This window comes from Aythya fuligula, chromosome 18 (genome assembly GCF_009819795.1).
Source record: "Aythya fuligula isolate bAytFul2 chromosome 18, bAytFul2.pri, whole genome shotgun sequence".
Lineage (NCBI taxonomy): Eukaryota > Metazoa > Chordata > Aves > Anseriformes > Anatidae > Aythya > Aythya fuligula.
In genome coordinates, this window is record NC_045576.1 from 12,102,455 (window position 1) to 12,119,544 (window position 17,090).

The window sequence follows — 17,090 nt, forward strand, 5'->3', positions numbered from 1 at the left end:
GCAGAACAGAGACCTCCTGCAGCTGTCTTTTTGCTGCAGAGCAAAGGCCACCACAATGACCTCACTCTTCTACACTTTAAACTTCTATTAAAATAGAAAGTATGTTGTTTTGGTTTTTTTTTGTGAGTTAACTAAATTTTCTTCACTTAGGTTAAACTAAACAAGGTCTGTGAGAAATTGGTGTAGTTGCCTTGGCCCATCTTGCAAGAGACAAGACTCCTGTCTTAGATGCAAAGCTCCCCATCTCTCAGGCTTTATGCACATGGGATGAAGTGGGACAATATTGCTGATTAATGGCAATTTAATGAGTGCTTTAAATAAGCACTAAACTTAGCTGGAGTGTATGGGATAACACTGCTAGATTTAGGGGGAGCATCTGTGTAAGGACAGAAATAAAGATATGGCTCTCAGTGCTTAATAACTAACTGAGCCAAGCTGGAACCTGGAAAGGTTTGCAAAGTATTCATCTGAGAAAAGCAGCATCAGAGCAGCTTTCAGCCTGTACCGATACCCTTATTAACAGCAAGGCAAAGATCAAGATTGTGAGCAGATATGCAGCACTTACTTGAGTTCTTTTAGCAGTCGATGGCACTGACTCCCACTCCTCTGTAAATCATTTTCTTTACAAAGAAATTCAATTGGCATTTGAAGATTTTTCACTTTCTGCAGCCAGGTGGCTGGAATTGCTGTCTGCACTTGATTCTCCAGCTCTTCAGCACACACTATTGCAGCTAACACATCTGAAACCTAGTTGCACAAACAGGATGTAAGTATAATGCAGCAGCAGCATGTCAGAATTATTTATAAACTCTGTATTGGGATCTCAATCTGGTTTGCTATGGCAGGTGTTATACTGAATAATGTTCTACTTGATCATCTTAAGCTCTGGAATTTTCATATGCTCGTGGCTCAGATCATTAGCACACCCTATTAAGCTGATGTGAAAACATAGCAAATGGTTTTAAACCCTACTAATAAAAATGATAATATCACAGGCTATGCTTAATACTGAGAATTCTGACTGAGCTTGTGCTTCCCACTTTATTTTATCTGAAATCAAATGGAGACTGAACACAAGCTAATTCAGTGAAGACAGCTCTTTGTTAGGGTTGAGGATCACAAAATGTCTGGTAATGACTCTACCATCTCTGAACATTGCATTCTTTGTCCTTTCAGCTTCATAAGGGGGCCAACCACACTGGGGTGTACAGCCAGGATCCTAGAGAAGTTCTGCAGACGGCTCTTGAACTGATTGTATCCAAGGTGGACCCAAGGCAAGCATGGCACTGTATCCTCTCTTCTGGGAGATGTTGCTTTCCATTCATTTATACAGGATAAGAAGGCAATTTGCAGACACTGAAAGGTTAGGAAAAAAATGAATCAAAATTAAAAATATATATACTTTCATAATTAATTTTGGATTAGAAACCCTGACAAAATTATCTGGAAAAAAATAAAATCAGTACTTTACAAAGACAGCCTCAAATAATGTGGCCATTTCTATAGCTGCTCCTATAGAAGTGCTTTTCTGAGTAGGGCCTCAGCAATTTCAGCAGCTACTCGGTGTCAAACATCTGCTTTGTGGCTAGCTTGCTGTTAGTCTGAGAGGAGGATTTAGCCCAAGGAGGAGAGATTGACACAAAAGAGAATGTTCACAGCCGTCACACCCATCCCTCTATACAGAGTTTCCAGTTCTTGTTCCAGACACTGACCTGCAGTTCCTCTTGGGAGGACACATTAATGGTCAAGACAATGAAGTCTGTGATATAACACTGGAACAGCATCTGCCTTTCTTCCTCAGTCAGAGAAGAGATAAATTTTCCCAGTGCAGTTTTCTGGAAGATATCCACAAACTTCTCAGCTTGGTCTGGAAAACAAGAATACAGAGAAAAGCTGAATATTAGGAGGAAGCTGGGTTTGATACGCTTCTATTCTAAGGAAACTGACACCTAATCAGTCACTGGTTCAGTGCATGCAGCATTCCCCTCATTCAGAAGGCTAACAAGGGATTTGAGGCCAGGCCTTCTCTGCCCAGGCATCATCACCATATTTATTGGATCTCAATCTTGTCTTCAAAATGCTGTGGAAATACCAAAAGTTGGTGACAAGGGCACAGAATATGCAAGAAATACTAATACTGAGAAGCACAAAGAAAAGCTAGTTGCACAAAGCTCTGCTGGCTTGTATGAGTACGGAGGGACTGAAGGTGATTCCAGGGTCATGGAAAGGTAGAGGTATGTTAGTGATAGCCCAGAGTTTACGAGGCAGACGGATGGAGCTGTTCTGCATTGTGAGCTCATGCCAAGCACTCACCTTCGATGTTTTGGATGTATTGAGTTTCCAGCCACATCTCGTCCAAATACTCCTTTATCCTCCAGCTGAAGGGCATCCCATTCCCAGCATCAGCAGACACCATCATGCTGTTCTGCACCAGGATTATCTCTGTCTGAGAGCTATGAGATCAAAAGGTCAGTAACATACCAGGCTTTTGCCAGGGAAATGCATTCAGACAACAGAGACAGGAAGCTTCAGAAAGCAAGAAATCAGCCCTAGAAGGGGAAAAGAACAGAAGGACTCATTAACAGACCTCATCTTGCCAATTGCATAGCATTAGGACTTACTGAGTAAGCATTCCCTAGCAAAAAGACTGTAATGGCAGGACATGCAGGCTTCAAGGGATGGGTAAGAAGTGTGAGCAAGCCAGGAGCTAGAGAGCAAAGCCCAGGAGTACTGGAGATAAGGTAGAAAGAAGAGACTTCTGAAGTCCCTGAGAACAGCCCTGCCACCTTCAGCACAGCACAGGAGAGCAACCAAGAGTGTTAATCTCCCACATGGATTTAAAAACAGTGGAGGACTGGGTCTCAGTGCTGCCAGCCAATTCCTCCTGCTGCTCTCTCCAGGAGCTCACCTGTTTTTACCCACATTGTAAGGGATAGTCAGAAGTTTTGTATCACTGAAGATGAACATCCACAGCTTTGTCACCCATTCAGGTGTCGGCCTGACCAACAGCTCCAGATTGCCATTTCTGTCTATGACAGCAATCAGGAGAGCCAGGAATGGAGTGATCGCGTTCTGGACTCGCTTCCACAAGGTGTGCCTTTGGGGGCAGAAAGAGACCAAGAAACCAAGAGGGAAGATGAACAATAATATCTGCAAATCAGGATGTGGTTGTGCTGAAAAACTGCTGACATTAGTGTGTGAGAGTCCTAATGCTACCTTTACAAGGGGGGAGAAGAAAACCCCTACACTTCTCTCACTCATAGCTTGCCTGTAATCCCACTGTTTAATTCAGAGCACTTGTGCACACCAGCATTTCTCTTCCAGTACAGCCCATTCAGCTGTAAGTCACCCTCCTTCAGAAGCCAAGAGAAATTCCACCACAAACTGGAGACTGACACTGCAAATATTAAGATTACACAAAACTGCTGTCTCTGCTGCACTGTTGCCATTTGCAAACTTTCCTTGGAAACCTGCAGGTTACAAGATATTGCTGCCGTCCTCACCTGAAGGTGCCAGCCTCCTGAAGAGCACTTAGGTTGGAAGCCTCCCGAAGCACCCAATTTTTGTGGTACAAGGAATTTTCTTCTTGTTTCTTCAAAAGGTTGGAGAGACGAGCCTTTGTTATCTTCAGGAAAGAGGCTAGAAAACAACAAGAAACTTGCATTTTTTCTTCAACTGGCCTTGGATCAGAACAAAAATATCACACCAAGAACAGCATTTTACAGTTGTTTCACTAATCAACCAGTGGTGAACAGCCAGCTACCAGCCACAGAGTGAAATCCAGCTGGCCACCGGTCATAAGTGTGTTTCCCCAGGGGCGGGTGTTGTGTCTTTAATTGGCTCTTTAATATCTTTACTGATGACTTGGATGAGGGAACGGAGCGTGCCCTCAGTAAGTTTGCAGATGACACCAAGCTGGGGGGAAGTGTCGGTCTGCCAGAGGGTAGGAAGGCCCTGCAGAGGGACCTGGACAGGTTGGGTCGATGGGCAGAAGCCAAGGGATGAGGTTCAACATGGCCAAGTGCTGGGTCCTGCACTGTGGTCACAACAACCCCATGCAATGCTACAGGCTTGGGGCAGAGAGGCTGAAAAGCTGTGGAGAGGAAAAGGATCTGGGGGGTGCTGATTGCTGCTTGCCTGAACACGAGCCAGCAGTGTGGCCAAGAAGGCCAACGGCATCCTGGTTGTGTCAGGAATAGTGCAGCCAGCAGGACCAGGCAGGTGATCATCCCCCTGTGCTCTGCTCTGGTGAGGCTGCACCTCAAGTGCTGGGTTCATCTTTGGGCCCCTCACTACCAGAAGGACATCGAGGCCCTGGGGCGTGCCCACAGAAGGGCTACGAAGCTGGTGAAGGGCCTGGTGAAGCCCTACAACCAGAAAAGGAGTGACAGACTGGAGCACAGATGCTCTGAGAAGAGCGCTGGGGAGTTCTGCCATGTCTACACTACAGCAAGAACCACTGTCCTTTATGTTCCCACTGAATTAACTTACATGTATTGGTGGTGCCTTAGATCGGTGTTCAGGGACACCACCAGCTGCAGCCAGGGAGCACATACCTTTCAAGACATCCTCTTTGGATAGAAGGCTAAGGAGAATCTCAATTCGCTTTCTGCTGCGACTAAGATCTTCATTTTGGTCCCGTAGCATTCCCACTGCACTTTGTACACAGCTCCTCAGCAGTACAGTGGTGTCCAGGACTCCATCCTTCCCAGAAGCAGTGTGAAAAAAGTTTATCATTATTTGGTTTTATACTCTTGCCCACAACACATCCATCTGAAAGATTACAGTGCTCTCTAGAAAACGCTTGGTGCTTCTCGTGTCACAGTTCTTCTAACATCTCTGGAGGCAAATCTAAGTTCTTAATTTGCAATCAAGTACACATTTTGACTTTTGTGGCCCTTTTAAAATGTCTTTTAAATTAAATTAAATGCTATTTTAAATAGCATTTTCTATTTTAATTTGCTATTATTATTTGCTATTTTAAATAGCATTTGTATGAAGATTAGATTCCTACAGGGAAAAAAATCAGCAGTTCAGAAGTGGAAGCTATAAACCCTACTGGAATGGGGGCATATATGCACTCCCTGTGAGATGCTTAGGCACTAGGGGGGTCAAAAGCCCCATGCAGTTACTGGGCATCCTCTGGCATCACATTGACCTGAGGAGCACAAGCCAGTCTTAACACAACTGTAGCACAGCAGAGTCCACAGCCAACTCCAGAACAGTTTCAAATGCACATCCCAAACAGAAAGCAAACAGCTGACGTAGCAGGCTCAGAATCACAGTTCTCAGATTCAAGGTCCACAGAGACAGCAGAAGCTTGTAAACCTGGTTTTCAAGAATTAGGAATATGAATCAGCTAAGGAATTATAGGGCCCTTAGAATGGTTTGTTTCTTTAGTGATGACAATTTTGATTGGATGGCAGGGGAGGATAAATCTGTGTCCCATCAACATTCATGATTCAAATAATAGTCCTGATGGATTTCAAGTGAGCGTGGATGCAAACGGTATGTTGCACCTATGGATGACAAAGAGCCAAGCCACACTGACAGCTGAGAAGCAAACAAATACTCAGAACTGACCTCAAAGCGCTCTGTTTCTGGCACCGATGCTTCAGCCTCCATCTCATTTTCTTCCTCTTCTCCATTAGCAGGTAGAGCTGCAACCAAGGTGTAGAATTGTTATTAGAAAGAAGCAGTACATTGTTGTATCAGTTAGGTAAGAGTTTGTTTAGTAACTGCATCCAAGAGCGGCAGAACATCTGTCAGATCCATCGTCACCTACACGAATAGGTGAGATCCATCTCTAAACACACCACTGCTAGGGTTGTCAAACTTCATGCAGCAAGAACTGAAAGAAATGTGACACTGAGCTAATGCACTAGGCTGTAACAGAGTCCTTGCGCTACTGTGAATTAGTCTGGTGAAAGGAAAAAGAATGTAAGAAGAAACTAAGGGGAAAGAGAAAGTCTCTTCTAATCTTCCTATTAGTTTAGGTGAACAGATTTATACTGATGCAAGTGAGATACTCTCTGGGTGACGCCTTGTCAATCGTCTCTGCCATGTGCAGTGTTAGCACTCCTTTTCGAGTTGCTGCACATGGACTGGCTGCATTTTGGGCCTCACTGTTCTGAGACGTAACAGCCAGGGTGCTGAGCAGTGCAAATATTGCATTTTTCTCAAAAGAAAATGGGAAAACTATCAAATTGACTGTCAAAACTATCAGATTTGATGACGAAAACCTTGCAGCAATAAACTAAGTAGAAACACAAGTTGATAGTCACGTAGTGATCCCTACAAAAGCTAAGACACTGAACAGTGAAAATACCTAGATATGTTGTACCCAGCACAGGATCTACTAGTACCAAGTCTGGGCTGGCATCTCTCCATTTTTCCCTGCTAGCATATTGACACCACTGGCTAGCACAGCTTGCATACAGCTCACCCTTGGTTTTACCTGAATCCTCACAGAGCATCTGGCTGATGGTAAGGTTCTGCAGGGCAGCCATATCAGAGATCATGTCCTTAGATCTGCGGAGATCATCTATATGCACTGACTGCCACAGACCTAAAGACACAGGACAAAAAAAAAAAATCATTGTGCGCGCAGCATGCTTTTCTCTAAGAGCTTCTCAACAAGCTTCCTTTACCTGTAAACTAGGAGTTCAGATTCAGAGTTTGCTTATTCTCACTGCTTGATGTAGAAAGGTAAAGCAGTGATTTGCTCTGAACATAACAACACACACAGCCCTGACAGAGCATGTATGCTACAGGGGCTTTGAGGCTCTTAGAGCCCTCCACACACAGCAGAGAGCTTGCTGCTGAAAGCGAACACCAGCACATGCTCAAGAGACTCCTGTAGGACAGTAATGCAAATGCAGTTTAACTCATGTTTGTTTGCTGTTCTCCAGCTGACTAGAAAGATGATTCATCTGTCAATGGGCAAGGCAAAATGCTCTCACAATGGGGACCAGGACTTCAAGGCCCTGTCCCCTCCCATGGAATCCAGTCCCCATGAATAAGGGAAGCATTTCTGATAAGCCAGAGGCCACAGTGATTACAGATTTTAAGCGTTAAAAAGAGGTGAATTGGAGAAATCTTGCTCTAGGATGTTTGTCTGCAACCAGCTGAGAGCGAGGAGCCACATGCAGCAAAACCCACCTCCGTGGAATCCTACGTAGGACGTTCCTCCTTCCACCCGAGAAAGCTTCATAATAAAGTAAACAAAGACAGAGGCTTCTCCTAAGTCCACCTTGTTGATTTCATTAACAACAGTGTATCTACAACAAAGAGGAAATACTGTTGACAGACCACAGGCAGACAAAAGTCAAGGCCACAATCCCTTCCTCTGTCAGCGAGGGCACACTCCTTCCCCTGTACAGACATAAGTCGCTCCGTTCCTCTACTCAATTACACAGCCAACAGCGAGAGCTCTCACTTCACAGGGGACTGGCTGATGACTTCAGCCAGCCCAGTACTAGTTTATTTTGACTTCAGTTATGAATTGTTATTCCATGTATAATTAACGCTCGCAGTTTCACTCTACTGCAGCAGTAACAGAGGATTATACGTTCCTGATCCTGAAGTCCCCCCCAAAATGGCACTAATAATCAAATGGGGGTGAGGAGCCTCCACGTAGAACAGCTCGCTGGGAATCACTTCACACTTGACTTACTTGGCTGAGGCGATGAGCTGGGCATTTTGAGAGCCATCTTCAAAGTCTGCCTGAATAATAAGGATTTTATTTCCTGATGTAGCTTCAAGGAAATCTCTAAAAAGTGAAAGGGGATTTAAAGTAAGTCACTAAGTGTAACACCAAAACATAAGAGACTAGACGTTGCTAATTCAGATTGCCTTTGGCTGCAACCAGAAAGAAATTAAAACATCCATCCTGTACGGATGGCATAGCTTTAAAAACAAATCTCACGCTTCAGTATGATGGAAGCAATACAGTTTTGCATTGAGCCCATCCACAGTTCAGTGCTGCATGGCCTCTCACCTCCCATTTCAGTATGTTACTCCAAACGTCCCACCAATGTATCTTCCACCCAGGTGACACGCTACTCAGAGCGAGACAATGCAAGACCTGACTTACCGGATCCCTTTTAGGAACGAGTACTCCGTGTCAAACTGCTGCAGGAACAGGATCTTAGGCCTTTGTGCTTTATCCTGCACTTCTCTCTCCAGACAAGCAGAGTCAGCACTAGTGAGAAGCCTCGAGAAGGTGGTGACCTGGGAGTGCAAGACACAGGTTTGGAAGCTTAGGAAGGCAGCAGAGACTCAACTGCCTGTGCTCCCAGACACTGCTAACTTGCTGCAGAGCTGGACTGCACCCAAACAGCCATTTATTTGACCTGCTAGTACGCAAAGGGACAACAGGCACTGTTCCACCAAGCTAGGGCCATTGCTGGGTAGGTGCACACAGTCTCGTGGTGCTGTCGGTGCAGGGCTGTGGAGCAGCTAAGAGGCAGTGCTCTCAAGGAGCAGCACGTCCAGCCCCAGGAAATAGAGCATTGCCTCCCTCTCTGAGGGCTGAAGAGGGAGAAATTCTCCAGCCAGCATCAGCTGAAGTTCTTTAGCTCTGGCATGAGGCAAAGAAGTAAACCAGAACTAGCCCAGTAAGAGCCCATGGGATCTCTGGCTCCCTGCAGCTCAGCTGGGTTAAAGCCTTTTGTAGCATTATGATGAGAGGCAGACATAGACATACTCAAAGGCTCCCGGTGATTATTCTGCAGCCAGCAGCCTGTTTTGCTGGCTGTGCACATGGAGAACTACACTAATTTCAAAGAACTACTTCTGAAATACAAAGACACTTAGCCACTCAAATTCCTTGAGAACTCCCGCTTGTCAGGAAGCATCCTATGCTGCTTCGCACACTGAATTCTTGGAGATTTAATAACAGCTGCTAAGAAACCCAGCTCATACATCTGGGCACTGAGTAGCAAGACTTATCAAGTTTACTCACGTGGCCGTAGTGCAGCACCAGCAATACCAACTAAAAGCCTCAGCACAGGCTGAGGCTGCTTTGAGGACTCTGCAGGACGCTCACCTCTGTAAAGAGTGTTTGGCACTGAGACCCGCTGTGGACATGAGCTCGGAGGAAGTCTGCAAAAGACATGTGCTGCTGTTGTTTGAAGTACGTGTCTGCCAGAGAATTGGCCATATGCAAATTCACGGAGTTGCAGAAACGGATCACCGAGTCCGGGGTGGCACAGTTGAGCAGCGCCAGCTGCGCCTCTGCCTTCACACGCGACATGAGCTGGTCGGGGGGACACGCTGCCTTCAGCCGCTCTGTTGTCTGCAGGACCACCGAGGCACAGGTGTCTGAGTGGTAGCCCACAAACACATCAGAAGGGCTGTATTTCTGCTTGCTCATGAAGTGCTCTTCTGTGTTGACGGTGGTAAAGTCATGCACCCACTTCTTCAGCTCTCTCACGGCTTCTCTTTGTTCCTTGTCCAGGACCGTACTGATATCCACATAGTGCTTCTCCAGCCTGTTGATCAGCGGGATGGGGAAGTGCTTGTATACCACGTCTTTCTCCTCGATGACTATCAAGCGGAACTTGGGATGCACTCGGCACTTCACCCGGTGGGTGCCCAGTCCCAAATCAACATACTTTTGGCCAGCGAGGTACACGTAGTATTGGTTAAGGGCATCGTAGAGGCTTTCATAAAGGTTCTGCAAGTTGAGAAGCACTACCATTTGGCCAGTTTCCATGCAAACCTTCACACGGTTGATATTCCTGCATATCTGGGTATACTCTTGGTCCTTCGGGAAACTGGAGCCAAAGATAATTTCTGGCTGTTGCCGGGCAGTAAAAAAGGCCTGCTGGAGGATCTGCAGTGCTGCATAATTCTCAGTCAGCACCAGCAGGTACCTGCAATCCCCATCCTCTCCACTGCTGTAAACGTTTTGTCGCACCAGCTCAATCCTACTGATATCACGAGCATTTATTTCTCCTTTTTCTGGTAGCTGCGAAGTGAATATTTCCAAGGCGTTGATATCGTCTTTGCCACTGAAGTTACGAAGAATAACTTCAGCTATGTCTCGAGGTGTCAGCTCACTTTCAGAGTTTTTAGCCAACGCAAAGAACATCTTTATGAGGCTGTAGTAGTCACGCAGACCGAAGAATTCCCTGTCCTGGACCTTGCAAATGTTTTCAAATGCATCTGCAAAGTGATGAAAATACTGTTCAACCTTCTGCAGAGCCCCTCGTGCTGAGCAACAAATCCCCTTTGCACTTTCTATGAGCTCCTCTTTGCTGGGGTCACCACGTGAGACAAAAATGCCTCGATTCATTTTAGCAGGGTCCAAAGCCCAGTTGGAAATTCCAATGAAGCCAACCTTCTTGTGAGGAAGAGGGACATCATCTATGCAGCCATCTTCCAAAAGTGGATGTAAAGTCTTCAAGGGCATTTTGGGAGAATCTTCTGCCAGCCCAATCTCATCCAAAACCACCACAGAGGCATACTCATCCAGGTTCTTGCCATCCTGGAATCGAGCACATTGCTTGAAAGTGCCTATGATTCCCTCTGGAGTGGAGAGAGGACTGCACTGAAAAGACACCAAGTGGATCTGCTTCAGGTCCTTGAACAGATCTGAATGAGCAGCTTGGCCCTGCATAGCATCAGCCACAATGGTTTTTGCGAGAGACTTGGAGCTCCCAGGCTTACCAACAAGAAAAAGAGGGATTTTCAGCTCAATGCAGATGACCATCATAAAGACATTTTCCTTTAAGGCCAAGTTTCTTGCTATGGTGTCTCGGAGGTACACGCCACTCAGGAACAAGTCCTGCATCAGGGTGATTTCTTCCAAAATCTTTTTCTGAGCATCATAAGGCTCTGGAAGGATCTGGCTAATAGCATTCCTATATGCCTCCTTCCTTTCCAAGGACGCATGATAGCAAACTCCAACTGCCAACACTAAGGACCAGATAACGGTGTTTCTCTCAGTGCTCTTTGAAGCTCTCTCTTCTGCAAGGTACTTCTCCAGCTCCTTCAGCAGTAATTTACTGTGCTTATGAAACCACTTGAAAACTTCCATGCAGCGCTCCACATCCCGCAGGCTGACGAAGCTACATTCATCATCCCTCTGCCTCATGTACTGCTGAGAAGCAAAAAGCACTTCTGTAATTACCTCCGCTTCAGACTTGCTCATCGGGATGCATTCAGTAACTCTCTGTACAATCTGTTGTATGTACATTTTTTCAGTTAAGTCATTCAGCTGCCCAAAATCCCACACTAATGGGATCATGCTAGGTGGGAGTGCATGGACCCGGTACACAAGCTGTCTCAGTGGAATGGATCCAAGCTTATCCTTTGTCTCATCTGCTTTGACACGGTAGCCCAACCCAGCTAATTCCAAGCGCTGAATCATCTTTGGTGTGTGCTTACGGTAAGGATTGCAGGCTGCTATGATCTTCAAACCAGAGCAAGAGACTAAAGGCTTCCCTTCTACTGTGTGGTCACACAGAACTTCCTTGATGCTGCTCACAGCCTCTGTTGTGTTGGCTTCATCGAAAAAAAGGACCGTGTCCAAACCATGCTGTTTCTTATTGGCTATAGCAAGGGCTTCTGCTTCTTTAATCCTGGCATAAATCATCTCTGCAGTAGTACCTCCGTGAACTTTTACAAGCTTCATGTTCTCTACTTCTACGTAGCTTCTGCGTAACTGGCACAGAAACTTGACAAGCCTTGTTTTCCCACAGCCTGTTTCTCCCATGATGACAACTGGGATGTTGCATCTGAATCGCATCTCAATAGCCAAGATTTTTAGCACGTTGTCTGTTGTGAGTTCATATGTCTCATCAGGGTCTGTTACCCAGGAGATTCCCAAAACCATGCAAAGCCTCTCTAGCTTCTCATGACGGGACAAGGTATCAAATGGAATATCAAAGGGAACTCTTTGGAGTAACAAACCACTATACAACTGTGAAGTCATGACATTTCTCTTGATTATTTCGCCATTCAAAGGATTAATTGCATCAACACCCATACTGTGGTTGGGCCGAAAGTGGAAGCCAATGAAAGTCATGGACACGCGATCATCATTGAAAAACAAATATGGATGAGGCTCTGACTCCCACTTCTTCCGAATGCGGAAAGGAAGAAGATCATCTTCTGCAACATTCTCCAGGCTGGAGGATTGCCTTCCTGAACTTTGATCAGAAATGTGTAGGGAGGGTGTTGCAAAATCTCTTGCCATCAAAATCATGAAGGCAACAACAAAGCTTTTGAAACCTTGCAGCGTGTCCTGGACAAAGTCAGGGTTGCAAAATACAGAAGCCTCACAGTCCCTCAGCTGAATGTTGAGAAACCATGCGAAGTTCCGGATTTCTGACCAGGAGGGATCCAGGATCCCGCAGTGCAGGAGGAACTGTTGCAGGCATTCTGCAGGGCTCCCTTCCACAGAGTGTGCTTCGTAACAGAATGTGTCCAAATTGCACCCACTGTCAAATCTTTTCAGATACTGGAAAGGTCTCTGGAAAGCCTCACTATAAAATTCTTCCTCATCCATTCCTGGGTCTGAAACATCCCTGGACCGGTTCCCAAGTGTCTCCATTTCTAGCACCTCCTTGGGAGACTTGCATGTTATTTTAGGGAACACATCAAGGAAATTATACTTCTGGCTCAATGGTATCTGGAAGTAGAAGAAGAAAAAATGTCATCACAAATCTGTAGCCTTAACCTTCACTTGTTTCAATCTGCTCTCGCACTACTCTTGCCTAAGATAACAGACCTAACTGAATAACAGCAGCTAGCCTGTATAACCATGACATTTTTTTCCCGTGTTTTTGATGATACACTTGAAGTGTATCACAACAATTAAACCTATTTTTTAGAGTCCCCTTCCTGTAATATTAGTGCTTTGTTGTCCCCAACCCCTTCTCAGTGCTACCTCAAGAAAAAAACAAAATTAAATCCAACAAACTTGTTATTTATCCCTCTCACTTCTACATTCTGGTCTTATAAACATTTTAGTACTTTCAGACATGCAAACTAACACGAGGGAGGTTAGATTTTGCACTTTTATCTTTCCGATAAATGTTAGCAGAGTTTGGACTAACAGGCCTTCAAATATGAATAATCCCCCCCCCAAAAAAAAAAAAAAAAAAAAAAAAAACAGGTATAATTTACTGTTGGGTTTTAATGCCACTTTGTACAACACCAGACACCACTTCACAATGGAGATGCACAGTACACCCTGATACAAACAGGGAATCCCTACGCTATGTTTACTGTTGTATTCTCTACAACTCATTTCTAACTATATACAAACATTTGTGCAAAGTGACTGAGAAATTCAAAAGAGATCAAGTATTGCTGTGTACATACACGTCTTGCTCCTTCCTTTGGCAGCGGTGACACCTCAAGGATTTCAATGATATACAAATGGCACTTCTGTCGTAGCCACATATTGCCATTAATATCTGTCAGGTACTGCAAAACCAACAGCTTGAATAGAAATTCAGGAACTCCACTTTGTACCTATTATTAGAAAAAGACAAAGTCATTTCCTTTTTATTTACTCATGATGACTTCACAGAATCACAGAACAGCTGAAGCTGGAAGGGAAGTCTGGAGATCACCTTGTCCAACCTCACTGCCCAAAGCAGACTCAGCTAGAGCAGGTAGTCCAAGAAGATATTCAGTCAGGTTTTCAGTATCTCCAGAGACTGGAGATTCTATAACTTCTCTGGGCAACCTGTTCTATTGTTCAGCCACCTCGGCAGTAAAAAGAGTTCTTTAGGTTACATCCTTACACAATAATTAGAAAACATGTCCTGTGAAATGGCTTACTAAGAAAAAAAAAAAAAAAACCTTTAAAGAAAACTTCTGCAAGGACCCACACAGGACTTCTAGTCAAGTCACCTGTGGAAAGGATGTACTTACTGAAGAGGTGATATCAAAATGGAATATCATGGGTTTTGTCTGTTGTTGCCTCTTCAGAAAAGGCAGAAGATATTTGAGCACTTTATCTTCATCCACTGCTGGTTCAATCAGTCTGATGGTTTTCAGAAGTTCTGTGCAGTCAGGCTGCTGGGCTTGCAGTCTCTCATGTAGCCGCCTCACATAGAGAGATTTCCCTGTTATCATAAAAGCACCAATAGAATTAAACCACTAATATCAAATACATCACACCACAGCCATAATATAAGTAAGCCAAATGCTTAAGTGCCAGCCTTGTTAGAACAGTAGCAAATTGCAGCCTGGAATCAAAGCCATCGCTGTTGTTGGCTACTGAAGGCTGTCATTATTCACATGGATTTGTTTCACTTGGACTACCTGAAAAAGGTTTTACTTTTCACTTTTCTATTATGTGACTGTTTCCAAAGTCACAATGGTTAAAAAATTGCATTCAAAGAGAAAAGCATCCTCAAATTTCCTATCTTGTAGGAATTAATTTTGCCAGTGTTAAGGCAATGCCAACAGCTTTGGTTTGTTGTTTGCCAACTCCGCATCTGCTGTTCCCCAGATTAATGCATGGAATGGAAAGATCATTTGATGTTCACTGGCTACAGCTGTGGTGCTGTGCATCCCATCACACCCTTTATGCCGCAGGTAGCACAGGAACTGGCTATGATAGGACCATTCCTCAGATACTTCCCCATTATGGACATATCTGGGTAAAGCATTGGATGTCTTCCAATCTTTTAGAAGCCCCAAAGCCACTCTCATCACATTACAAACCTCTCAGCAGTATGAAAGCTTTCAGCAGTGTGAAAGATTTGTAAAACAACAAAAAAGATAGGTTTATAGCTTTCCAGACTGAAACCATGGCAGCAGTCATCCACAGGTGATAGCCAAGACCTGCCCTGGATTTATGAGGTTTAACACAGGATCCAATTTGTTAACAAAACTATTTTGCATTTTCTCTCTAATCCCTTGAAAATAATGTATCACACTTCCACTTTTGGGCCTGATCTTTTTCATCACAGGTGGTGCTGTACTAAAGCCCAAGAAAGGCTGCTGTAAGGAAAAAAGCAAGGTCTGATGATGCTCCTACACAACTACGAAGCACTTCTAGTGTACACAAAGTTTATACAGGACAGAGGCACAGCTGGACAGCTGAAACCCTAACTAGACCACCAGTCACTAACAGGCGTCATCAGCGAAGGAACACAGCAAGAATGCAGCTGACATACAGCAACTCTTTCCCAGTATTTTTTCAGTGATTTGCAGCTGGGAAACTCCTATGCCAGAGATAGCATTTTTGTGTTTAGTAGCCCTTGATGAATGTTTCTCTCATGGCTATCTAGCACGTGTAAAGCTTTGTGTTCCAAAACATCATGCAAATTCCACAAATTAACTAAGCATTGTTTGAAGAACCACGTTTTGTTTGCTTTTCTGCCTGCCAAGTAGTTTCACTTAATGCCCTCTAGCTTTTTACATTAAGACACAGCCAGCAATCAATCACACCCTGTAAGAGAAAAACACAGGCTTACAACTCTTGTGCCATCTCATGCACATTTTCCTGCAGGAATATTTTAACCTCAGGAGGTCAGATTCACCTTATCCAGCTATCTAGTTTATGTTAATGATCTAAGTCAGTAGAAAGGTGTCAGATCAGCAAGATAAACAGTCCCTAGAGATGCCTATCACCTCACTCCAGTCTGAATCATTCTTTTTAGCTACATACTTATGAATTAAGCAGAAAACCAGGCAAGACAAATCTCACTCTGGTTTTCAATACTCAGCAGAGCCTGCTTTGCATGTGACAACTTACCTACACCAGCTCTTCTGGAGGATACAATCCCAACACACATGTTGCCCTTGAACACAGAAGCAGCTGAGTTTGAAGGCTGAGTGACTCTGTAGTGGTGCTGAAGGTATTGCTGGATTTCAGTTAGCGACCTCTGGGGTATCATGTGCACTTTGTACTGGCTGAAGACAGACGGGATGTAGCTGTGCTCCCTCTCGCAGTTGCACAGAATGATGAGGCGATAGCTGCTGTTGAACCGCTGCAGGCGCTGGAACAGCGCCTCTGCTCTGCAGCTGACATCGTAACTAAGCTCATCTGCATACAGCATGGTATAAATTTTCTCTACTCCTCTGCAGTGAATGAGGCATCTCCTGAGGAAGAGCCCCACTTGCTCAGCAGTGGTCTGAGGAGTGCACAGAAGAACTTCATCAAAAGTGGGAAGGGGCTGGTTGGGGCTATTCATGTAAATAGCCAGAGCAGAAGTGAGCACCTCAGAGCGAGGGCAGGTGATGAGGTTGGGCTGACCGACATGCAGAAGATCCTGGGGGAAATCTCTGGTGATGTGTTCTCTCTCCCATCTGGCCAGGCTTTTCAGGCACCTACCAAGTGTATCGACATCCAGGCAGTTTGGAAGGAAGGAGCCCATGTTGCTCATGTAGCACTCCCAGATGCACTCCAGACGAGTGGTCAGGTCCCTCTCTCCATCCAGCAGCACAGGTAAGTCGGAAACGACCTTGTCTGAGCTGGGGGGTACCTCACTGCTGGAGGCTCTAAGGACATCCTCCACAGTGCAGTTATGTTTTAGGAATGAAAGCATCATCAGGGCATTCTGGCTGGGCTCTCCCCGTCCCAGTTCTGTGCTCAGATAGACCAGCTGCTCAGCAGTGTAGTAGTTCAAGTAGAAGTGTTGTAATCGCTTTTCACACATGAAGCTTTTCCACCTCTCCAGGAAGCTCTCCATTGTTTTGCAGAGGCCTGGGAGCACAGCTGCCATCTCTCCTTTCCCTTCTAGCACTGGGATCAGTCCCAAAGAAAAGTCTATAAAAACACACGTCTCGTTTTTTGGTGAGCAATATACTTGGGCAAACCAGGAGCGGAAGAGCATGTTCCCAGCTGAATAAAGGTCTATAAAGGCCTGTGCAAGTCTTTGGACATTGGAAAAGGTCTGTGTGAGAACAGAATGAAAAAATAAATAAGCTGATATTACCAAGACAAGTCCCAGTCACAATACCAGAGGGAATGCTTTCAGTCCCAAAGGCTTTGGTCTCAGGCCAGGTGCATCAGGCCCTGTAGAGTAACAAAAGGCTCCCTGGGAGATTTTAATAGCAGTATCCCAAAAAAAGCTTGTAAGGAATCCCCAGGTTCCTACACAATCACAGCAACTGTG

General features: G+C 45.0%; 1 protein-coding gene across 1 annotated transcript in view; it reads right to left on the bottom strand.

Moving 5' to 3' along the window:
* Positions 1–17,090, bottom strand: part of RNF213 (ring finger protein 213) — a 51,217-nt gene that overhangs the window by 16,645 nt on the left and 17,482 nt on the right. The window contains exons 24-39 of the mRNA XM_032199942.1: positions 15,728–16,868; positions 13,894–14,087; positions 13,336–13,488; positions 9,050–12,640; positions 8,096–8,232; positions 7,676–7,771; positions 7,162–7,280; positions 6,458–6,568; positions 5,584–5,660; positions 4,557–4,704; positions 3,504–3,639; positions 2,909–3,097; positions 2,314–2,453; positions 1,713–1,867; positions 1,144–1,356; positions 566–747 (exon numbers count right to left, since the gene is read on the bottom strand). Of these exons, the coding sequence (XP_032055833.1) occupies positions 566–747; positions 1,144–1,356; positions 1,713–1,867; positions 2,314–2,453; positions 2,909–3,097; positions 3,504–3,639; positions 4,557–4,704; positions 5,584–5,660; positions 6,458–6,568; positions 7,162–7,280; positions 7,676–7,771; positions 8,096–8,232; positions 9,050–12,640; positions 13,336–13,488; positions 13,894–14,087; positions 15,728–16,868 (6,782 nt within the window). The remainder of the gene's footprint in view (positions 1–565; positions 748–1,143; positions 1,357–1,712; positions 1,868–2,313; positions 2,454–2,908; positions 3,098–3,503; positions 3,640–4,556; positions 4,705–5,583; positions 5,661–6,457; positions 6,569–7,161; positions 7,281–7,675; positions 7,772–8,095; positions 8,233–9,049; positions 12,641–13,335; positions 13,489–13,893; positions 14,088–15,727; positions 16,869–17,090) is intronic.